Source organism: Pezoporus occidentalis, unplaced genomic scaffold (assembly GCF_034315485.1).
Source record: "Pezoporus occidentalis ecotype Australia unplaced genomic scaffold, CSIRO_AGI_Poc_V1 ctg316, whole genome shotgun sequence".
NCBI lineage: Eukaryota > Metazoa > Chordata > Aves > Psittaciformes > Psittacidae > Pezoporus > Pezoporus occidentalis.
The window spans coordinates 169,827-194,421 of record NW_026915116.1 but is presented as its reverse complement, the minus strand read 5'-3'; the positions used below and the strand labels follow the sequence as shown (position 1 = coordinate 194,421).

General features: G+C 44.0%; 1 protein-coding gene across 5 annotated transcripts in view; it reads right to left on the bottom strand.

Annotated features, from left to right (window-relative positions):
- Positions 1 to 204: 204 nt before the first annotated feature.
- MORC2 (MORC family CW-type zinc finger 2) overlaps positions 205 to 24,595 on the bottom strand; it is a 38,699-nt gene continuing 14,308 nt past the window's right edge. For 2 of the 5 annotated variants that reach the window (XM_062628396.1, XM_062628398.1), the window contains exons 5-27: positions 22,662 to 22,790; positions 22,287 to 22,377; positions 20,627 to 20,735; positions 19,235 to 19,394; positions 19,042 to 19,153; positions 17,206 to 17,331; positions 15,194 to 15,273; positions 13,359 to 13,441; positions 12,409 to 12,494; positions 10,213 to 10,353; positions 9,535 to 9,689; positions 9,265 to 9,393; positions 7,219 to 7,324; positions 6,821 to 6,953; positions 6,412 to 6,486; positions 5,881 to 6,267; positions 5,354 to 5,494; positions 5,208 to 5,262; positions 4,310 to 4,451; positions 3,778 to 3,969; positions 3,588 to 3,681; positions 2,182 to 2,370; positions 205 to 1,563 (exon numbers count right to left, since the gene is read on the bottom strand). In XM_062628396.1, the coding sequence (XP_062484380.1) occupies positions 1,495 to 1,563; positions 2,182 to 2,370; positions 3,588 to 3,681; positions 3,778 to 3,969; positions 4,310 to 4,451; positions 5,208 to 5,262; positions 5,354 to 5,494; positions 5,881 to 6,267; positions 6,412 to 6,486; positions 6,821 to 6,953; positions 7,219 to 7,324; positions 9,265 to 9,393; positions 9,535 to 9,689; positions 10,213 to 10,353; positions 12,409 to 12,494; positions 13,359 to 13,441; positions 15,194 to 15,273; positions 17,206 to 17,331; positions 19,042 to 19,153; positions 19,235 to 19,394; positions 20,627 to 20,735; positions 22,287 to 22,377; positions 22,662 to 22,790 (2,984 nt within the window). In that variant the 3' untranslated portion in view covers positions 205 to 1,494. Of the gene's footprint in view, positions 1,564 to 2,181; positions 2,371 to 3,587; positions 3,682 to 3,777; positions 3,970 to 4,309; positions 4,452 to 5,207; positions 5,263 to 5,353; positions 5,495 to 5,880; positions 6,268 to 6,411; positions 6,487 to 6,820; positions 6,954 to 7,218; positions 7,325 to 9,264; positions 9,394 to 9,534; positions 9,690 to 10,212; positions 10,354 to 12,408; positions 12,495 to 13,358; positions 13,442 to 15,193; positions 15,274 to 17,205; positions 17,332 to 19,041; positions 19,154 to 19,234; positions 19,395 to 20,626; positions 20,736 to 22,282; positions 22,378 to 22,661; positions 22,791 to 24,595 lie in introns of those variants that run through there. The other 3 variants (XM_062628397.1, XM_062628399.1, XM_062628400.1) reach the window with 3 other exon arrangements.

Sequence of the window (24,595 nt, the reverse complement as noted above, 5' to 3'; positions counted from 1 at the left end):
GGGGTGGGAGGATCCTCCTTACATCAATCCATACTAGGATATTCAGGCCCAGATCCTGAATCGAAGCGGTCAGTCTCACTGCAGGCTGTTGCAAAGACCTGGAATTCAAGTAATAAGCAAGTCTTCTCTTTCCTGTAGTATGTAGAATTTGAGAGTTCTCCAGGACTATAAACCATTAGTGCTGAAGATTCTCTGCGCAGCACGTTCAGTTCAGACTTTTTTATTGCAAAACATCTATTACACATTCAGCCATCGAAAGAACCCCAACGGTCCATTTCATTTGATGTTCTTGAAGGTGGGCACCTCTTGGTCATACTCTTTCTTCAAATTGCCAAGTTCTAGGGATTTCAGTTTTCTGAGCACCAACGTAATGGACTTCCTGCCCTGGCCAAGCTGAGCAGATGGCCAGGCAGTGAACTCAAACTGAGTCACCACGGTCACCACACATGATCTGCTTGCAGCTGTAGTGTAGCCTTCAGCTGGGAGAACAAGGGAAAGGCATTGCCCTGGCTGCTGACCCAGAGCCACATGGGACTTAGTGGTGAAGGCCTCCATAAGCACAACATTCCAACACTCTCAATAAAATTACCTGGAAGAGCAAGTTGATCAAAGCAACACACACCTGAGGGAGTGACAACAGAACAGACGGTCACTCTATTTTCAGCTGGTTGAGGAGCTCTTCTGCCGCTGCAATTACATCTCAGAGTAACAGCAGCAGTAAGTGTGCAATAAGCTGACTGCTAGAGAAGAATGTGAACTCCAGCCTTCTCCTTTTGATGATCACAACCCACTGTGAGCAGCTTAGGAGACCATCCTCTTCTAAAAGGCTCCTCATCCTCTGGCTATTACCATGGTGACAATGCCACTTGCTTATGGAGAACTCATATTTGGGAATTTCATGGCACTGGCAAGTGCTAATCCCCTACCCCTAACCCCTTCAGAACCACTGGGATTTTATTCCCTCCACTCATGTTCACACAGGGACTGTACTTTGACCTCCTCCATGTAGCTCAAATTACTGATTTGACTTCCTCTAGTCCAAGTTCAGCATCTCTGAAGTCCAAGTCCTGGCCTCCTTTTCCATAACCCAGGGCTTATTTTTAAGTTGCTGCCAGATTCTAAACTGCCTTGCTAGGCAGTATGCTCAGGTCTTCCAGGTATAGCATATGAATATACCCCAGATGCAAAAGGGTACTCATGCTTTTACCTCGCTAAAAACCACACAGCAACCCTCCCATCGTATCAGGCACAGTTCCTATTTCTTTTAAAAATAAATATTTATAAGCAAAAGGAAGAGATCCAGAGAACTACAGTGTTAAAATTCTGCCTGCCAACAGCACAAATGTCTTCTTCGTGTCAAGTCACAAGTTGTACACCAACACAGGTACTGTCTAAAAACCCTCTCTCCTCATCAGCTACTACAGTCCTCCACTGCAGGAATCCCATCGCAGCAACCAGCTCCTCTGCGCTTCTCTAGGACTTGTACTGGGCTTCTCAATCTCCTTTTGTAATCAAGTCCTCGATATATGCATCCAGTTCATCATCTGTATTAATATCAATGTCCTGAAACCAAAGGCACAAGAAATACCAGTGAGAAGTGCATCTTGAAGAGCAGCGTAAGAACAGACAAGACACCAGTACAGCATCCTCTGCAACATCTCTCCTGGTCAGACTTTACACCCCAACTTCCAGCCCTCTTCAGCTGCTGACATCTGCTGTGAAAACACCACCACCTTTCCTTGTCACAGCCTGACGGACAATGCCTGGAAATCAGTCAGCACTTGATGCTCAAACAGTGCACTCAAGCAATAGATTTATTAAGCTGATCTGGGCAGAAATTCCTTGCAGAACACAGCCTGTGCCCAGGGAAATTCTCCTGCAGCCCCACATTTCCTAGCAAAAAACAAAGAACAAATAGAGACTGTGCACTATATACATGCCATGAAAAATGCATCTGTGAAAATGAACACTCATCAGGATGCCTGGAACTCAAAAGGTGGACAGCGAGAGGAGCTGCGCTCTCAGCTGCTTCTCATGATCTAAGCCCAAGTTGCACCCAATTGAGAAAGGTGAAACCCAGTTAATGCTGGACTGAAACAGCTCAAGTGACTGGAGGGGCCTGGGTCTTGGGAAGGTTGCTACTCATGGGGTTGTTTGGTTTCACACCCCTTCCTGACCTACCTCCTGCACTTTCTGCAGAAGGGCCACAATGTTAGTCCTCAGCTTCTGCAGTTTCTCCTCTGTTTCCTTCAGCTTTCTCTCTGAGTTGCGGAGGTTTTCTTCACAGGCTTTGGCCCGGGCATCAGCACGTGTCTGATAGGAATTGCACAGGTTCTGCAGACCAACCTCATACTGCCTGAAATATTCTTTCTGTAGAAGACAAAACACATCAAATGCTATGTCAAGAAAAAGCACCGAGCGGCAAGAAAATCCACAGCTTGTGGAAAAGTCCAGCTACCTGCATCCCATGACCAAACACCACCAGCTCTCCACATGGTTATTACCACACTTACATTTCCATTTCTGATTTGCCTGCTGGAGGCAGCACAACAGTCACAAGGGTTTTCATGTTCCTCAAAGACCAGAACTGCAACAAAAGCTGCCTGAATTCAGATTAAGGATGCAGCATGTATTTAAAAGCCTAAACCCACAGGTATGCTGTAGAAAGATCTGACAGCCTCTGTTCATATCAAACTTCTTTGTGTAGATCGCCCAGACAACACAGTTTATTACTGCGAGGTAGGAACATTTATACATGCAGAAAACTCCTGACAGGACCAACGTGTCTTGTGAAAGCAGAAGCACCAGTAACTTAAGCACAGGCCTGAATTAACAGAAAAGAGGAAGACACACTGTGAATGAGGGAGTACGGCACTGTGAAGACTGCCAAATAGGCAGTGGCTTTTGTTGTTTAGTCACCTGTAGGTGGATTTTGTAACCTACAGATGCCTCCTGAAAAGATCTCCCTTTATAGTATGTCAGAGAAGAAAGAAGTCAGAGAAGCCACTACCATTTCTCTGCATTTCTGCCTGCACTGGACCTCCCAACACCAGCACAGGGATCCTGGTGTAGGCTCAGCCCCCATCTCTTCCTTGCCCAAACAACTGGAGGCTGCACCAAAAGCCTCAAGATGCACAGCGGCCTCACAGGCAGTCAGCCTGCTTCCCCTGAGGAGTGTGAGTAGGTTGGCTTCTGTTCTCTCCCAGTTTTAAGATTACCGCCAATTAAGTTGGATTTACAAGGCTGGGGGCAAAACAAACAAGTCTGACTACATCCTGTTTCTACAAAACTTGGCCTCACTTTTTAAAAGCTTAGCCGCAATGGACAAGAAGTTAAGATAGGAGCAGCCAACAGCTTTCCCACACAGATGTATGGTAACTTAAAAAGTCCTCAGAGAATAACTGTCAGAAGACCTCAGGCATGTTTCAGAGGGTTTAATTCTTTTCTCAGCTGCATTAGTCTGCGAAGGACCCAACCAATCTTCTGAAGAGTGTGATCTTGCATCAATAGGATGGATGCTTGCCATAAGAATGGAATGTGTGTGGGGAAAACCCCCAGACTTACTTTTCTAGATATACTGAACTCACCAAGGGAAACGCCAACAACCCTTCTGAGCTCATGGAACTCAGCTCCTTCTTGGAGATAGGAAAATTGGGAGGTAAGAAGTACCGCAAACAGTTTCTAGGCAGGAAAAGAGAAACACAAAGCCAGAATTGGGAGTTTAAAAGACTTAAGCAATCAGACTGCAGCAGCTCACCAGAACTGCAGTGAACCCACCGAAGGATCTGGACTAGTAAGTCAACTGTTTCGTGGCTACTAGTGGGACCGGTGGTGTCTGGCTCAATTCTGACACAGTCTGAGGTAGAAGGTTCTGCCACAATGACCTCCTCTTCCTGCTGTGTATCTGGAGCCTGGTACTCGGGAGAGGGAGGCTTCATCAACCTCACATCCTCACTGCCCTTCTCTACCCTGAAAAAAACCACAGTGAGGGAAAGTCACATATCTTTTTCTACATTGACCATACCTGAACCACTGTTAACAGCTTCATCAGAATCTGTACCCAGCTTCACTCTGAGACCTCTAGATTACACAACAGCTGCCTCCACAGGAACATCACACTAAAGTGATCGGCAGACTGGATGGAGTCTGCCCTGATCATTCCTTATGAAGCAGCTGGACATTCCTGAGCACATATACACTCCCTGACATGACAGTAACATATCTGTCTTCTGCATCTATGGAAGTAAAAAGGGGTCTTCCTCCTGAAAGCAAAGCAAGCCTCCAAAATCCAGTAGTTAGAGATAGTTACCAGCGATCCCTTGGTGTGGTGTCTGTAGGAACATAATCAAACTTCACCTTCCAGCGTACTGCATGCTTGCCCATCTCCACAGCTGTGACACGGCCTGTGAACCACTCCTTGTTCACACGCACTTCCACATGCAGCCCTTTATCTGCAAGGAGGACAATAGCAAAGATGATTGCAAGCATTTGGATGCTGGAGAGCACATTTTGCAAGAGCTCTAGAGAAGACTCTCAGTTGGGAGCCAACCTAAACCTGTGACAATTCCTTCAAATGGTACACAAATCATAGCAACACTGTCACACAGTTCAAATCCTACTTAGAAACATTAAGATACAAGATACGGCATTTTCAGACAAAAGGTTTCCTCTGTACTCTGGGCTATTTGACATGGGCTTTCCAGGCCCATGCTGGCCAATTTGCCACGGGTTTGCAGACAGCTCCTTGGGAAGAAGCTGAAGAAATGCACTGCTCTGGCAGAAGGTGCAATACATCCTGGTTATCATCTTTCCTGGGGATCTCTTGGTCCCTCTTCCCTCACAGCAGTGCAGCAAGTCTAGATACAGTCCTCAGCATCTCTCAGCTAACATAGCCCCCTGACCCATTCAGTGAGGAAGGGTGACATCAGTCTACAGCATGCAGTCAAGCATCACACCTGTTAACGTGATGCAGGCCTCTGATTACAGATCTTCCCATGCTACAGTTGCCTCTTTTCTAACCAAGGGGGTCCTGGACAAAATGTTTCATGTCAGTTAGTCATCTTGGGGTTTGGGACCCAAATTTACACTAGTTCTTACTTTAAAAAGCTCATTAATGAAATCACATGTTTAACCAGCGAGTCTAGTTCTGCAACAGTTCTTTTCCACTGTGGTAGACACCGGAGGCAGTTCAAGGGTTCATTTCTCACCTTTCTGAGATTTCTTCAGTTCTGCCAGCTCTTCTTCTCCAGCACTGTCTGTAAGCTGTGAGGAGAGAGCTCAGATTAGCTGCCTCCCACCAAGATTATAAACACTTGACAAATACCTTCTGCTGGGGAAACGAGTGCACTCTCACCTCTACCACCACCTCACTGGAATCCTTCTCTTCTTTCACAGCCACAAATTTGCCCCGTTTTGTCTTCTCTTTCTTGTGCTCCTCCTCCTCCTCAGACTCATCCTCTGAGACGTTCAAGATTCTCTTCCGAGTGGTGGAGGCCTGCAGGAAGCAAACAGGCTCAAGATATAATTCCAGCATGCTTCCAACAAAATCCTTCTTTCAGCCAAATTAGAAAAGCCCTCAAAATCCAGTATTTCATTTGGTAGTTCATTAGCTTTTCCAGCAGGTTTTAGCAGGTACTACAGGATCATGAAAACACTCACCCTGCCACTCAACATTCCTTCATTTCTGGGGAAACAGTCTGGTCTAACAGGAAAGAGATGAAACGAGTCTTCATAAGGGGTGTGGAATGGCACCCTAACCCAAGAGTAAAGTAAACGTTACCTTGCACAGGGACTACAGTGCAAATCCCATGCAATAGAGCAAGACAGGCTATGCAGAATAGTAGGTAAGGACATGACAGTTTTCATCCCATTGAGTCTCACCTGTGGGCATTTGACAGTGGCAGACTTCTTTACTGCTGGCACCTTGGCAGCTTTGGGACTGGGTGTCTCACGTGAGCTTCTGGGATTCTGCAGGGCAGCAGAAGGTGGCTTCGTTGTTGTACCTGGCTTGGCATGAGTTTTTAAATTGCTGTTAGACTTCCCAGCTGTCAGAGTATGCTGGTGTGTCTTGGAAGTGCTGGCCTCCTCCTTGGAGAGCATGCTTGCCAGTTTGGGAGTGCTGATATTTGGCCAAGCTGAAGAGCTCTTTTTCAGCTGCATGGTGGACTTGGCCAGAGGTACAGATGGTGGTCTGCTGGGAGCATTCTTGATTACATCAGGTAAAGGAGGAGATCGCGGGCGCTGAGGTCGGGTTGGTGACTGGGTGTTCTGAAACAAATGAGGGTACAGAGAGAGAAAGACACCAAGAGTCTGTCAGTGCTTTTCAAAGCAGTTAAGGACAGCACAAATAAGGATATAAGAAAATACGGATAGCTAAGGATAGTACAAATCCTACAGTGGTATGGCACTTACCTCCCCTGCAGGCCGTGTGGTCACATCTAGAGGCAGTTTCTTTAAGTCAGCTTGAGATCGAATTGGAGTGGTTTTCTATAAAAAAAACACCAAAACTCAGAAAGGCCCATCTTTGAAGGCTGTCAGGGCTTGCCTTAGCCCAGCCCTGCAAACACTTCTTCAGCTTCAAATCAACAACTGTTAGAAGGTGTGTTCTGTGTCCTTCAAGAGACATCGCTTCATCCAAACACCAGCAGTCCCTCCCATTTCCCTAGCAAACTGAGATGCTTATTTTCTGTTATTAAAACCACCCCTGCCACAGTAAGGAGCACAGGTGGCATTAGAGGCTGAGACAGAGGTGATTGTCTAGTGATTTGCACTAGGAGGCCCCTCAAACATGCCGTGCTTAGCTGGAGATGTCCAGATTCACCTGCAGAGCTTCCAGCTTTTCCTGCTCCTGTCGGATTTTCTCAGCCAGTTGTTTCTGCTTCTCTTCTGGTGATTTCAGGTCTTTCTTCAGAGTTCCCAATGGTACCTTCTGCTTCTGCTCTGCAGCTTCACATCTAGCAGGACAGGAATGCAAGACAATCTCAGTAATGACAGTAACCTGTGCTGTCTCACTCATACAGGATTGATTGTCCCCACAACCCATCCCAAAGGCAGCAGTAAAACTGTCTTCCTTTCTGCAGGACACACAATCTCAAAACCAGTAGTTTTCTTCTTGGGAAACACATGTACAATTTAAGGATCAAAAGCACAGTTGTTAAAAAATAAACACATGCAGATAAAGCACACTGGAGGAAAGTCTTTACATTAACTGATTCTTACCTGTCTTGTTCAGGATCAGGGTTCATGGAGCAGACCCAGCTATCAGGGTAATTCTTCTCCACTGAACTCAGCTGGAAGGGGAGTGTTCGCCATTTCAGACACACATCTGTTAGACAAACACTTTGCAAGTTAGAAATACACATCCTGAGCCACAAAGTCATTTTTTTCTGTAGCGCTTCTCAACCCTATTTGATGCCCAGGCACCACCCCAATTACCATGTATTCAGTGACTGTCAGAGTAGTGGCCCCAAAAAAAAAAAAAAAAAAAAAAGAGAAAAGCACACCAGTTCTTGCTTCATGCTCACAAAATGCTTGCTGGAAGACCTCAAATTTTGTACAAGGCATCCATAACAAGGATCTGATGAAGCCTGGGATCAACTGATACTAGAGGACCTCAAACTCACTGCTGCAATGACAGCATGTACAAACCAAACCGAACAGCCAGTCCTGAAATCACTGCTCACCTCAGAAGTCAGGCTCTTGCTGATTAACAACACAAAAGAAGTCAGAGATTTATCCACTAAAAGAAATACTGTCCTGGGTTCAGCTGTAGCAGTTATTTTATTCCTTCTTAGTAGCTGTTGCAGAGCTGTGTTTTTTACTTTAGACTGAGAACAATGCTGATAACACACCGATGTTTTAGTTGTTACTCAGTAATGCTTACTCCAGTCAAGGACTTTTCAGTCTCTCATGCTCTGCCAATGAGGAGGGACACGGGAAGCCGGGAAGAAGCAGAGACAGGACACCTAACCCAAACTAGCCAAAGGGGTGTTCCATCCCACAGCACATCATGCTCAGTATAAGAAAATGGGAGGAGTTACTTGGAAGGCCCAGGTCGCTGCTCAGGTCGGGCTGGGTATCGGTCGGCGAGTGCTGAGTAACTGTATTCTCTCCCTTTGTTACTTCCTTTATCATTATTATTACTGGTGGTAGCAGCAGTGGGTTTGTGTTATATCTTAGTTACTGGACTGTTCTTATCTCAACCTGTGGGAGTTACATCCTTTTGATTCTCCTCCCCATCCCTCCGGGAGCAGGGGGAGGAAGAAGGTAGGGAGTGAGCGAGCGGCTGAGTGGTTCTGAGATACCAGAGCTGGGCTTAAACCACAACAAATACTTACAATATCTAGTAAGTTTTAGATTAACCTGGAAGACAGATTTGGCTCTGAGAGCATTGTCAGAGCTTTGCTGACCTACCAGGAAATCAACAGCTTAGGAAAAAAGTTTTGCCAAGAAAATGGAAACATTCTTAAATGAGTCTCTGGAAGGATGCCCAGAGCAGAAGACCAGAAGAATGACAGGAAAGCCCCTCCTCTTTGGGAGGAACTTGGAAATGACTGAGAAAACTGTTAAGGCAGGAGTGCCTAACAAAGTAATTCCACAAGACTGGCCTCATATTCCTTGTTACATTCTCATACCAAAATCCTGTGGGGAAATGACGTCAAGGGAGTTTGGTGTCCCTCTACTAAGAGACAAAGTTGTTGTGTTGAAACCTCCCTTACACCAGAGTAAGGGCTTAGCCAAATCTGTTCAGAGGTGCACAGAAGAGAACTTGCACTGATTTTGGAAGTCGACTGTAAACAGCTCCCTTCTGTCCTCACACCTAGTACCGGTTAGCAAGCCTCTGCATCAGCATACGAATTACTTGGCCACTTTCTACTGCAGGAAGTTTCAGATCTTATTCTAGTGTTGGGGTGGGTGGCTTTGGCCAGTTCCAGCTCATATGACATTCTAAGCCCATCCTCAACATTGCTACTGGCCATACCTGCCCCATTCTGTAAGGGCACCTGAAGAACATCATGGTTAATAAACTGCAGGAAAGCAACCTTCTACCAAGGCATCTAAGCGGACCATCAGATGCAGACAATGGCAACTCACAGAAGAGAAGCCCTAGAAGAGGGTAACGATAGCAAAGCAGTTCTCAAATCTCCTACCCACATTGCTTCCCAAATCTCCTACCCATGTTGCTGCTCCCTAACAGCAGCCAGAGGTCCCTCCCCTATGCACCAGGCAGGAGCAGCCTCCTAGTCAGAGCCTGGCCAGACGTACCACACTGAATTGTGGTAGGGATCTCCATGGCTCTCCGGCGTTTGTAGCGCAGTTCACTAGATGGAGGCTGGTTCCAGTTTGCTGACAAATAACCAAATTCATCCCAGAACTTGATGATACCTCTCTGGGCTGGAAAACAAACAAGTTCCCGCTCAGTACGGAGCCATTACCACAGAAATCACCACCTGCAGTCTTGGCTGCTCTCCCCCTTTGCTGCCCTCCAGCCAAAGTTTCCCCTTCCAGCCCCTGATAACTGTGAAGCTTCATTACCTATAGCAACATCCTTCCAGTACTGAGCCAAATGATCCCCCATGGCCTTCAGCAAGTGTCGATACTCTTTGGCATCAGCAAAGTCTTGTTTATTATGGGTTGGCTCCAGAACCAAATAGGGCACATCCACCACACCCACCACTCCACCACAAGCCCTGGAAGAGGAAGACACAGTCACTAACATCATTCAATTATCAGATCAATTATCAGATTATCAGTGTTGAAAACAGCAGGTTATACACATACCCACCCACCCCTTCCTGCAGGGGTACTGGCTTTAATTTATCAGCTTTCTAAGTCAGATTGGAGCCAGCATACAAAAATGTGGGCTCAAATATCTGTATTTGCTTTCAAGGCCTGTTCTCCCTGTCCCTAGAATGAGGTGATATTGCTACCAGTATTTATCAGCCCCAAAGGCTGGCACTGAGCATAAATGCCTGACACTTTAGGTCTGACCAAAATCTGTGTAGACAACTCTATCAAGAAACCAGAGAAATACCGGGCAACATTAACTGTAACTTATTTGCCAGCATCCAAACTAAATGCTGACACAATGGGTAAGCCTCACACTCATGAAGAACAATTAATGCAGAACAAGGTTATTGCACGGCCTGAATTATACGTAGGAACTCACAAGGCTTAAGCAAAAGGATTGCCTAATAATCTCCAGGAACTCACATGCCACCATCCAGCTGCGGGCCCACCTTCTCATACATCTTTATCAGGCGACTGCAGTTATAAATGAACATGCCATCCAACTCACGCTGCTCGATATTCACACCAAAGACAAAATTCAGCTCTTTGGGTTCCTTCAGTGCCCTAAGAGAGAATAAAAAAAAGCCTCAGGAATGTTGAAACTAAAACTAGTTCTTTGCTGTCATTAGAAGTGATCTAGCACCTCTAAGCAGCAGGGGTTTACCAACACCCATCCTGTAGTCTGCTACTGCTAAAAACACCAAGTACTTACTGAATGTGAATAAACAAAATACAAAACCTTTGCAATACAGACACCAACTTAGGCTGGACAGTATCTTCTCAGATTATTTATTTATTTGGATATGGTTTCTCCTTCTAAAATGGATTCTGATTTTTATTTCAGATCTGCTTGTTCAAAAAAATTAAGAGTTACACAGTAGCTTTAGTACTGTGTAGTACTGGTAGGTACAGACTGTCCTCTCCAATGAGATTTTGTTTATATTTTCCAGATGTACATCCCTATGCTAGATAAAGCATGGAAATTAAGATTTTGATACTCAGATTCTGGGAAAGTTCTTGTAATCACAAATTTTCCAATGCCATCACTCTAAGTTCGAAAGCTGGAAGATATAAGAGACAGACCAAGCAGAGCTTTTTTTTTCCTACAAATGACAGGATAGGAATTTGCATGATTTCTTCTGTCTGTGCAGCAGGTGACATCAATAAAAGTTGGCCTCAAATGTTTGTGAGGAGATACGGATTTCTGAACCTGGATCTCCTGTCTGAACTGTGTCTCCTGCAATGCAGAGAGCCTCAAGACCTCTTTGTGTTACAAATAAAACAAAATCCCCAGGTCTCACAAACAGAACTATTGCTCTTTAACAAATAAAATTAAGTAGGTTCCACAGCTTCCATGAAATCCATGCTTAGGATTTTTCATGATAAGGATCCTCCATTTCAGAATGAAGGTACCATCAAATGTGAGGTTCAAACTTTTAATTACTGCAAGGCTATACCACTGTCCTACCCATCCATCTCACCTCTGACCTGCCTTACTTCCAAATCCCCACCATCTAACCAAATTCTTAGCACTTATGTGCTTTATCCCAGTTAGGAATTTTACTTTTGCTTAAGGGATCAGTTGAAATAGTGGAATCCTTTAAACTGATCTGTTGACTGTCTACTAATATCAAGTATTAAAAGAACCTGAGCTGTGCATGCATGAGCACTGCACAATAATGTTCTGCAGATAGAAGATGTAAGTCTATCTTAATGGTCAAGCATTTCAAAATAAATCCCTGAAACAGATTCATTTCATATTCATTTTCTGTTTAAACCCATCTTTTTGCCCACACAGATGTATAAGTACCCTGTAATACACCTTCCTTTAAAATAAGTTACTAGAAAAACACATGGAATAGCAGATTTCAGTAATTTTAACAGTAAGCATTTGCCAAGGGCTATTGTGAACACTGACAACATAGAATTTGGGCTAGATGTGATAGATCTATCACTGGCAACAAGTCTAGGATAGCTCTGACCTAAGCAGCCATGAAAACCAGCATGCAAAACAACCAGGTGGGAACAAAAACTTGGCATATACAAATCCCAAACTTTCTCACACTCAGCATTTGTTTGAAGAGCATTTTTATCTGGTTACAACTTCATTTATGAAATGCATAAGACAGCTATGTAAAAAAAAAAAACAAACTTAGAAAAAAAGTGGAATATTCTTGTGAGTACATCAACAGCAAAGTCAACTGCAACCAGAGCTAAGTGAGAACAATGCCTTGGGATTTCACAGCACTGACTGTAACAGAGCTTAGAAAGTTTTTAGAAAACATCCCTACAATTCTAAAAGCCATTTCACTGTAACATTTCATTGCCTCCCTGAATCTTACCTGCAGATGAAAAAGCAAAAAAATGAAAACAGCTGATGTGAAAACCATATAAACATCTACAGAAAACAAGCCAAATAAAAAACATCTTTCAGCAAGAGGGGAACAGCAGAAGCAACCAGAAGAGCAAACTCAGTCCCCTTGGTTTAACAGCCAGAGCATACAGGATGCCCACAAACATTTAAGCTCGGAGCTGAACTGCTCCCTCTACCACCCAAGCACAGCACGAGAGATGTGAACAGCCTGGGAAATGCAGAGTTCTGAACCACCCTGTACTCACCGCTGCTTTGCATCCTTGATCCTCTTCTTGACATCAGCCTCCCGGCGCATGGTTATTGCTGAGTTTTGAACTTGGCGTAGCATCACCTGCAAACATGCATGGTACAGAAAAACTGCTGCTGTCAAATTCATCATTCGCTCATTTTATGATTTTTTTTGTCCTCTTCAAGAAGATCTTGAAATGTTTTAAAGAATTCACTGACAGTGGAGAGTAACAATCAGCATGTCTTTATATTTAGTGCAGTGCTTGGTGCTAGCTCATTTAAGCAGCTACAGAGCTGTTTGGAAGAGAATGTCAAAATGCAGCTAAACATCTAAGCTAACTGAAACCAGAGGGTAACGGAGGCACAGGGAAACAGCCAGGGTACTTGGATACTCCTATTTCCATTGGATGCCTATAGCAAGTACAGTGATTTCAAGCTGGTGATACCTGGGGAAGCACTAGGCACACCTGCTGCGTGCTCTCCTCCCACCCAGAGGTGGTCTGGGTCTCAGCCTTGCCCCTGCCAAGAGCCATAGACCACGAGGAGGAAGCAAACAGCCCCTCTCCAAAATCTTTGGAGCCAGTTACACAGGCAACGAAGGGGCATAGCCAAAAAGCACCCAGTTTTACTTCTGTTCAAACACCTTACATTCCCCTGGCCTCTTCTGCAGAGGGTGACATCAAACAAGGTGCCTGGGGGCTGCAGGCTTCCTTCCCTCGCAGGATATATTGAAGAACATCAGCATATTTGCCACCTGGGCTGGAAACCATGTACAGGTGTTGAAGCACGTCCACTGGTGATGACCCCACAGAGCTGCCCAAATGCTGCAAGCAACTCACCAACTGAAGTCACTACCTGTATCACCTACACACCGGGTGCTACCACTGGGTGCTGACCCGCCAGTGCTGCTCTCTGAGCCAGTCCCCAGTGCCTGAAACGTCACACGCTGCCAAAGCACAGGGCTTACCCTGGACTCCCGCGTGAGGTCCCCACCTAGGCGCAGCTCAAGAGCACGGGCTTTACTTTCTGCCTCACGAGCCTTCTCCTCCGCTGGAACACACAAGGAAAAGGATGATGTCAACCATTCAGTACATGCAGCATATACTAAGACATCCACCTGAGAGGTCAGACTTCCAGAGAGCCTTTGCTGGATTGACATGTACAAGGGTACAGGGGTAACACAAAAGGGTACAAAATAAAACCTATGAGAGGGCACCACTGACATCTTATAACTTGCTCGGATATCACAGTCAACACCAGCAAAATTGCAAGGCTAAATTCTGCAAAAGCTGTTTAAAGGAAGGATCCATGAAGGAATTATTGAGGACTTGGAAAGAATAAGGATGCACGTGGCCCCGTCTGCTCTGCTTGGAAGCATGTAGGCAGAGAAAAGGCTGTCACAGAATGAAGACTGAGTTCAGGCTTGAAAAGGAGCTACTAAGATGTAATCTTGCAGGCATGAAGGGAGAGCACTAGCAGTAAAAATGCTTTTAGCTTTGATAATTGCTAAATTTTGCCTGGAAAAAGACAAATCTGAGCTACAGAGAAAATAGGACACAGAGTTCTCTGAAAACCTGCCACTCCACCTGACGTTTGCACGAAGTTTACCATTTAGAATAAACTCCCCTGTCCACTTCTCCCCCAGACTTCCTGGCAATAGGTACATTTCACCCTGGTATTGCAAGATTCATTCAACAGATTTCATTTTGAGTGAGGAGATCCCTTTCTAAAATTGAGCCACCAGGTGCTTTGGTATATCAGCACCATGTACCTTGCATCTGCATGCTCTGCATCAAAAGCACATTGTGCCCTTTTAGGTCAGAAGCTTGTTTTGCTCAAAGCTGTACAACTAGTTGAGAGTGATCTTCCTCCATCCTACAGGCTATGAGGTCCACAGGGGTAAACGTGGACTGGCAAGTAGCACCCTTTTTTAAAAAGGAAAAAAAGGAAAACGTGAGCAACTACAGGCAGGTGGTCTCACCTTGCTGCATGGCAAGATCATGGAGCAGAAACTCCTGTGCTAAGGCTCATGGACAGTAAGGGGGTGACTGGTGACAGCCTCCACGCAGCCTTCTCTTCTACAGGTTGAAGAGCCCCAACTTTCTCAGCCTGCCTTCATTTGGGAGGTGCTCCAGCCCCTGATCATCCTCATGGCCTCCTCTGGACTTGCTCCAGCAGCTCCATATCTTCTTATGTTGAGGACCCCAGAACTGCACACAGTGCTGCACGTGGAGTCTTACAAGAGCAGAGTAGAGGGGCAGGATCACCTCCTTCAACCTGCTGCTCATGCTTTTGATGCAGCCCAGCACACATTTGGCTTTTGTGCTGTGAGCGCACACTGAAGTGGCTCATGTTCATTTTCAACCTTGTACACCCAGACCAATCACTTTATATGAAGTGACAGAATAAAAGTCTTACTTTTTGAACAGCTGCCTCAACTAGGAAAGAGCAGAAGGAAAATGGAACCAAAAGCTAATGATACACAAAAGGTGAGAGCAGAATTGCAGGGTAATAGGGCAGCACTTCAGATGTAATAGCCAGACTTCAGATGGAGCAAGGGCAGACGGCTGTGACTCCAATCTATACAAGCATTTCCCAGAGGAAATCATCTTAGGGATCAATGTACATTCCTTTCATTACATGGAATATGTCTGGGTCATTGACAGTCACCGTAGTAACTAATCTCCTGAGCAACCATAATGATCACAGAAGCAAGCAATTGCAGGTCATATCCAGCACGGCACTATCTTCCTGGCTGTTGCTACAGCACAGTCAGGATGCATGCATACCCCCAAAACTCACCTATCTTCGCCATGTGCTCTGCTTTCTTCACCTCTTGCTCTGCACGAGTCTTGAAACGGTTTGAAGTATATTTGTACATCCTGTCATGATTGAAGTTTATGAATCAGCAAACTCAGCAGTAAGGTCAAACCAAGATTTCATCACTGTATGAAAGAATGAAGTCTCCACATGCTATTCTACTCTTCTCAATAGATTCAATAGAGAAGGAGATTTACACATCAGGAACTGAGTGGTTTTCGATGCAATTAGGCAAAAACTTCTGAAATCAGTGATGCTTTAACAGCAGCTGCAAACACAATCCCCTTTTCTGCATTAACCATTGGAAGTGAAATACGCCCATATTCTCAGGGGAAATCCCAATGTTTCGAGGAATAGCTTGTTTGGAAGAGGAAGGGAAGAGTAAATATATATGGTAAGCTTCTCAAAAACCTCACATTATAGATAAGCAACCCTTTCTCCTGCAAATAGCCAGTCACAGATGTAGTCTGACAGTGCCCATCACACAGTGTAGCTCAAAGACCCTAAGTGGCAAAGCAACTCTGAATGGATCTTCAAGTTCCAGTTCTAAGGTTTCACGACATTTGTGTGTACTACACATCCGACTCCCAGCCTTGTAAACCATGCTTGAGACACAGTGGCTTGTTCTACCTTCCCATAATGTGCCAAATGCAGATCACAGACTGACTACTGTAGAGTGAAAGGCAAGTGTGCTTAAGAGGCAGAAGCTTGTGAGTATGCATCACCTCTGTGCAGAGACACATAATTGGGGAAGAGGAGATGACACCAAGAAGGATGATCAGAGTCTGCAGGAACTGAAACTGCCTTAAGACACAAAGTTCTGGATGTTTCAAGAGGCAAATCCCATCCCAAATAACTTTTTATGGAAAAACAAGGCTACAATAATTGCCACAAGACCAAAAAGACATACACTGTGCTCTACAGGGAGGCCTTCTTTGTAGCCTTTTCTATTCTGCTGCAGGAGTAGGGATTTTAAATGTAAATGCCTTTACAGTGCTGGGAATTTTTATTGCCCTACCACCATAAGCAGATCTACAAGGAGTTTGCACAGATGTGGCACAAGTAGATTTGTTAGATAAACCTGCACCAGCATTGATCCTAGTAAGTGTAACCGCGGGGCATTGTTCATCCACGAGTTTCTAATATAATTTCACACATTGTCACTTAAAAAGCTGAGGAAGTACAAGCCTGACAAGCAGGCCATGGCTGTAAGTTGAAAATGGGCCAGGCTCTCCAGGCAACCATCATGACAAAAGACTGTGGTTAGTATGAGTACACAAGTTGACAGTGCGCCATACTACTGAAACAATTGATATTTCTGCTGTCAGAAAAGCTATCCACAAATACTGTATAAAATTATTACTAACTTATTAAGACAAATCATGTTATAGTATTTGGAATACAGCCTGTGTGCTCCCAGGGACAGAAGAACACTACTGCCTCAAGGAGACTTAAATACATGATTTTCTTCCCCCTCCCATCCTTATATCCTTTTCAAGTCCCTGTTAAGACAACTGGCAGCACACCTCTCTTGCTTTCAACTTTTTTGTATAAGGGAACTTAAAAGGAAGACAGGGAATAGTATTTCCTAATCTCTATGCAAACCTTTACCAGCTACATATGTAAGTTAATTTTCAAAGCAACTGTTTCAAAGTGCTTAGCCTCCCTTCTTTTCAGTAATAATTCTAACAGACACCATATTTATTTCCTTAAAAACAGCTACCTAACCGATACATATCCAAATTACATATGGATATGTAATTTTGAACAAAAACTATCTTCATTTCTTGGTTTGCTCTGAAAGGGAGCCAAATTGCACAAATTACTCAAGTTATTAAATTTTCCACTATCTACCTCCTTTTCCATATGATCTGTTTCTGTAGCTTTAACATGGAATTATGCAGGATACACCTGGAAAGCAAAATGTTAAACCCTTTCCATAAATAATCTCCAAGAAGTCCTACACATCTGCAGATGTTGGGTCCAATACTCACCTGGGCTTATACAGGCAGCATGAAAGTCGTTTTGTTTGTACTTTGTGTCCATTTATGAAGATTCTCATTCTGGGATCAATATAAAGCACAGCAGCATAGGCACGAAAGGAGCGGCGCTCGGGCTTTCTGCAAGAGAGGGATGGATGCTTACAGAAACTGAGCAGTTTGTTCAGCATTTCCTGGTAGAACCACCAGCAGACACTATCCCAGTCTGGCCCATGTAGCTCAAAGATGCCTGTATCAGTTCAGCCCCGAGTAATCAGTGTCTCTTTAGTCAGAGTGCTCATCCTGGAGTCTCTTTCAGTCTGCCTTCCACCTCCTCTTTCCTTCACAGTTTTTCCCCTTCATTCCCAACCATTTAAGAGCCATGTCACATACTACTGTCACAGAGACTTGTCCTCTATCCAAACCAAATGAACAAGTTTTTCCATGACAAAACTTGTAAGATTCTTATTTTACAACAAAATTCTACCCAGTAGCCAAGTGCCCACGCTGCTCTGCATTACCCCAATGTACTTTAAGCACCTGAAGCAGGATTCACACCCCATGCATCTCAGCTCATAGCCTTCTCCTTCAAAACATGCCAAAGGGACAATCTTCAGCAAGAAAGCCAGGCACAAGACAAGGCCCTTCTATTTTAATTACCGGGCAGCAGCGTTAAGTGAGGCTTTTCTTTTAATATTGTTTTACCCATGTCTTCTACAGAGAGTTTCTATTGAGCTGTACATTTTAAATACTGTTACAAAACACTGATGAACGTATCACTGTAGCTTGAAAAGGATGTTTTGAATACAGCTGGATAATACGGGTCAAACCTATAAACTGGCCCACTGAACACTAAGCGTGTGCCCCACTTGCTAGCATGTTCTCTTACCCTTCGGTTACTCAGGAGTGTATGTTCTGACAGGAACTGCACTGATCACACACATAAATGCTATCACAAGGTCAGAGAGAAGAAGCTCCTTCCAGTGATCAGTGCTAATCATGAAAGCTCACGAGCACACATTAAAGAAACTGAGAATCACATCAGATTGCCAAGGAGTTTGCTGCACCTGAGCACTCAGTAACATCAAACTGATGCATACAGAATTAGCTAGGTTTACAGTGTTTGAAATTGTATTTCTATGAGAAATTCAAGCACTTCAGGGAAGCAGTGTGTAATCTCATTATACAGGTAAAACTCACTAGGTGTGCCCACGGAGCTCTGGGATTTAATCAAGCATTTGTCTCAGCTGAGCTCATGTTTTCCTTTTCAGGCAGCTTTCCCTAAACAACCCTCTATGCTCTTCCAACTGTCCTCTGAGCACATCCTCCTTTCTCCTCTGCAGGAAATCCAGGAGCTGCTCGTGCTCCCAGGATGATGTGCTGATACACCCCGTCAGTACTACCCTTTTACCATTCACTCATACAGGCTGACCTATGTGGTGTTCACATCTTGCCAGGGTTCATTTAATCACACAACTGAACATGAGTTTGAAAGCAGCACAGACTCACAACCAGCTGTCATTCTGATGAAAACATCTTTGATGAGCATAGAAGATTAAACCTATAGCTTAGGGCTCCTTTGTTTTAAGGTGCCTAAAGAAGAGCGCTGAGTTTGCTGCTTTGACTAAACTGAGACAAGACAAAGTAGGCATTCACGCAAGCACACAAACATAACACCTCCAGGATGTTTACCCACATAAACTCCAAAACGCTAAGAACAAACTAAAGATCTTTTAAACTCTCCAATTCACCACAGAAAGAGCAGCTTTTAAAAAGCACATGCACACAGTATATAGCTAAACCCTACACATAAAATGATCAGAGCCCAAATGCTTGTAACATCACACTTACGTTCCCTCTGGAGATGTTTCTGCCATCTGAATGTCTCGGGGGTCAGAAGTCACATCCAGCTCTGGCTCTCCATTATCCATTAGTTTGAGGTTAAAGATTATCACCAGGGTCCCTGAGCAAGTAACAAGTTGATAAGATGAATTCCAGCCAAACCCCAAATACCCTGCCTGTGACCAGCACTGTCCATACATACCTTTCTCACCACATATCTTATTAAACTGCTCCATCACTTCCTGTTCTGACTTGAAAGGGGAATACTTGTAAATTAGCTCTGTCTCAATAGCAAACTTCTCCATGTTGTCAGTCACAGGCTCCCGGCTTCGTGCATTCCAGGTGGGCAGGGGAACAATGACCTGCAAATTGCACTGTATCAAGAGCATAGCTCACCCACTCTGGTCTGCAGAACATGACCGAGTGACTTGCCCCTTCTGACAAATGCCCAAGGACCTCTCTTTACCAGCCTCTGAGTTGTCGTCCTACAACATCTAGTCTTAGACTGAGCTATTTCCAAGTAACCTCTATGGTACTGGCTACTCACACACTCAATGGGTTTTTTCCCCTCCTCTTGCAATGACTTTCATAATACTACCATAAAAAAAAAAACAACCAAATTTTGCTTTTTTAAAAATTTCAATTTCTGTACTTCTCTCTTGAACTCAAATATCCTTCACTCATATTCATCCAGATCTCACTCTTTATTATATTTATAGCTAAGGCTACTGGTGTTTTCTGTTGCTCAGAACAAAACCACAGATGGAATTACAGCCTGGGTCCGCCTATCAAGGACAGTGAATCCTGATCTCACTTTAGAACTGAGGTCAAGCACAAATTTCTGATTCCAGAGCCGCAGTGACAACTACATCACTGTTCCCAACTTGCTTCAGCCATCAGCTGGCCACTAACAAGCACTGCTCCCTCAAAAGCTTCTTTATAGAGCTCCCTCCATGATCACAATGGAAAATACTTTCTTAGATACTACCCCGGTGCAAATTTACAACCTTTCATTATCAGTCTTGCGTGGAAAACACTTGTGTTTGAGCACAAAAATAGTTCCATGTTAAAGAGTCTGGATACAGAACAACAATGCCTGAATTATATATTAAGATACGCAAGTTTTCAACAGGTAGAACCACACTGATTTTTTGTTTAAAAAAAATCCAAAAGAAAAGACATGTCTGGAGTTTGTGTCCTGTGGGTAGGACTCATTCAAGCACACCTTTAATTTTCTACAGAAAATCGGATCAGAGCAACAAATTTAAATACATCCCATACTCAAATTTTGTGGAAAAAGGAAAATGCAAGAAGTCTAGGCATGTCCTGAACTCAGCATAAGCAACACTAAGTGATTAAAACAAGCCCTTCAAACTTGCTGGAGTTTAGAGAACTCTCAGAATTAAAACCTAAAGGAAAAATCCTTTGAGGACTTTGCAGAACCCCTACAAGTTTATCACCAAGAGAAAACCATACCACTGGTCCAACCAGTGGCAGCCAACACTGATACAGACACTTCTCCTCTGGGAGCTGGAGAGGTTCTGCTGAGACAGCATTCACCACATTAGTTCATTATAGCAAAGTACATGCAAACCTCATCGATGCCTTCTTCCTCATGGAATGTTCGTGACAAGAGAAGGCAAGTCATGGTGTTGTCTTTCCTTGTGAACAGGATAAAATCCTTCCCAATCCGCATGGAACCCCTGCAGACAGATTTCAGGCAGCATATTACACCTGATGCATAACATTTTCTAGAAAGCAGACCACATTGCTGAACTTTCTTCCTATTATGTTCAAGATGCCAAAACCAGGTAAGGCAAAAGAAGGGCTTAAACAGCAGCTACCACTTCTCTCTAAATATCTCTCCTTTCAAAAGGCATCTTAATCTGATCATTCTCATAAGGCTTCAAATCCCTTAACACGAGTCACAATAAGAAGTGCAGATGCGCAGCATGCCCAGGCTCATCCTAGATAGCAAGTTTAAAAAAAAAAAAAATACCTTTTTTTAAAAAATCTAAGATGACTAACGTGAGATGTGACAATATCCTGCAAATAGACAAGCAGAAGTGTGAGAAAGCAAAGACACACTTCATTTCACTTCACACAGAATGAACAGCAGCAAACAAGTTTCTGGGAGACAATTTTTTCCTATGTCTAACTTAAAAGACTCACTGACACTTCAGACAGTGCAACTTAGCAGCTAGCTGTCACAAAAGACACAGTCCCATCTTCCTCCCCACTCTGCTATCCCCAACAGTGCCTTCCCCATCTTCTCTATTTTACCCTAACTTGTCAAAAAAAACCTTAACAAAGAAACGTAGCATTGCATCAAAAAAAGGATTAGTGTTCTGTCAGTTCAATTCTCTTCAGATTGGCCTGATGTGATACCAAAGCACACCTTTTGCATGTTTAGGCTTCAGTCTGCATTTCTCACCTGTAATATAGTATGACTCTTGCCCAAGGTTAAGAAGAGGACAGAGATCTGTCCTGGAAGTGCCCAGCCAGGATCTGGGATGTGTCCCACACTGCAGCTGTATCAATGGGATATCAAAGTCCCTTACATCCCCTTTTCTTCTTTCCTCCCATGCTATAGGGTCCCACAGATTTCCCCAGGAGGATACATATAAAAAAAAAATCAAGCCGCACAGAACAGTATAAAGCGGAACAGCCAGAGTAAGCCATGAAAGCCCTCTAGCTTTCCCAAAGACTTCAGTTTACCACAGAAACACTTCTCTTTCCTAGCAAATCCCCTCCAGCTAATGAGATTTCCTCCCCACCTTTGTTCAGCTGCCACCTAATCCCACTCCTCCTCTCATTCCTTCCATTATTCTCCTTCTCTATGCATTTGTTTGATTTAGGATAAAAAAGAAAAGGTTGAAGTCCATCTGACAGCAGCCCACAACCTTCTTAGTGAGAGGACTATTTTGTTCCCATTTTACTGTCTCCCACAGGCATACTAAGGTTTTGTTTCCTGCTCTACCATTTTTTTTCCACCAGCTCTGATCTGTATCCTCTGCATCATACAAACATAATGGCAAAACACCGTCATCAACTCTTGACAGACTTCTCAGCCACTGAAAAATTACAGTAGATGTCAGAGCTCCTGTCCCCCAAACCACAGTACCAGGATTTAGATTTCATCTGCCTTCTTTTTTCTGGGAATAAAAAAGAAAAAAAAAGATAGCAAGCAAACAATACATTTACTACCTCAGCCCTGAGCTTCGTATCAGGAGGCTGGCTTTTGTTATACCTACGATTTCAAGCCGTTCCCATACTGCCCAATTTGAGTTGACTCGGGTGATCGCTTGGCTGATTTCCCAAACTGAATAACACTGGCAGCTTCATCTAGAATGAGAGACAGGGAACAACAAAAGTTTTATTTCAGTATACAATCAGACACACATCTTTTAGATAAATGCGTTCACCACTGTAAGTAGCACAGAAAGATTATAGCATGGAAAATGCCAGAAGCCAAAGCATCATCCTGAAGCCCTGTAAGATACACATTGCTGAACGGCATTTACATCATTAAAAGCTTTGTGCAGATGCCATTATGCTGACAAAAAGAGTTTTAAATTCCAGATGAGCCCCATGCTCCGTCCCAACTGCACAAAGGCATTTCTTTTTACCAAAAAAATCCACAAGATGATCTGTTGTGTCAACCACAATCATCAACATGCTCATAAACCAAAACATAGCCTGGGCCACTGCAGCTCTGCTGTGCTGTATGTACTGCTGATACCACAGACTCAAACCCACTGCCAATAGAGCATAAGTCAGTGCTATAAAAAAAGGTCTTGAATTCGGGATAAACATCACTTTCCCTTCACGGTGTTGATCTGAACACCATCGCTAATTAATGCTCTACTAAGACAAAGGGTGATTTTCACAGCAGGCTGCTGGCAGAAGGGCAGCTGTGGGGGAAAAGCAGGATGAGCAAGTACTGCAGCAATTAACAGAGTACTTTATTACCAGTGACTTAAATGAAAGGATGTGATGCATCTGCATCTGAGAGGGTCTGTCATTTTTAGTCCAAGCCTTTATATTGTTCAAGGGATAAAGCCTTTCAACATTTAACAGAACAATTCCCCTCCCTTCCCCCAAGAGATCACAATCATTTCACTGCAGAGTTTGCTGGGAGAAATGAAACTCAATTCCAGAGACAAGGAACAAGGAACATCAAGTGCCTTAACAGGAAGGCTAACAACAATTACAACCCTCAAATGTGTACACAAGCTGTGAGGGAGCTCAGGACACAAGCTGTGAGTGTAGCTCACCCCACCAGCCAGCTACATAGAGGCTGAGCAAGCTGGATTTAAGCATGCAAGGGGCTTGCCCAAGTCCACTATTACTGACAGTGAGTCTTTACAGTAAGATGTTTAGTACTAACACCACTGGTCTCACATGAAATCACCGAGCTGGGTGTCAGAATGCCATTTACCATTGAAATGACATTCAGATTTAAAGTCACAAATCACAAGGCAAAAATATGTAACAATTGTGCAAGCACCCCACTGCCTCAATGCAGTATGTTCATAATGGAGATCCACAGGCATGTCAAAACAAACTTTTGACTGGATGAGAGGACCTCTTCCTTTCCTTCAGTCTCCAATAGCATTTTCTAGCCAAACAAGGAAAACATTAGGTTACCTCAGATTTGAGATCTGGGTAAGAATATTGATGATGATCATATTATTACTATTGCTACTACTGTGTTAAGTTTGAAAGCCTAGGCAGAAAAGGGTATAGGGGATGTCCTAAGAGGAGAAGTTAAACTGGAGCCCTTTTGCTATACTGAAAAGTTGTATCAATGACTATTTTTAAGCAAACTCTGAGAAGCCTAAAAGAGGTAAAGAATCATTGTCTAAAGTATTTCCTCTCTCAGAAAAGCCAACCATATGGTTTATCACTCAATGCTGGATGTCGAAAACCACCCTGTAGAGATTCCTCTTTCTGGGCAGAGGGACAAAGATGATGCCAAGCAGAGGGACTGTGAGGGAGCATCTCTCTCTGCTTCAGGTTTGCTGTCTTTGGCAGAGGTTTAGGCTTTACCTCCTCCCAAGAATCAATGTACAAATGACTATTTTTATTTTTTTTTTAGCTTTGAGTTAAGGCTCTGGAGGGAGTTTCACTCACAGCTATTTTAGTCACAGTGTTTTCATTTTGCCGTGTCTCAGAGTTACCAGATTTAAAACAAACTCCCTGGCAACGTAAAGTGGGGGGTGACCTATGCCAAACATGAGAGAAAAAACAATCTGAAGGAATTTGCTCAAGATGGCAGATTGATCTTCAGAGCCCAAGAAAAGGAATCAAGGGCACAGATAAACAGTTTCCTCCTAAGAAACATGAGACACCTGGGATGAAGAACTGAGGGACGGAGTTGTTTAGCTCCTGACTCCTGGTCCTCCAAGAACAGCTGCAGAGCACCCTCCTGAACAACAGGCAGGCTGTTCAGCACGCGCTTGCTGACACAACCCACCACGGACACCCCTGCAGGAAGCTGCCTGCTCTCCCCACCATGAGTCACAAGCTGTTCCCCTCCACTCCCCCACTATCAGTCACC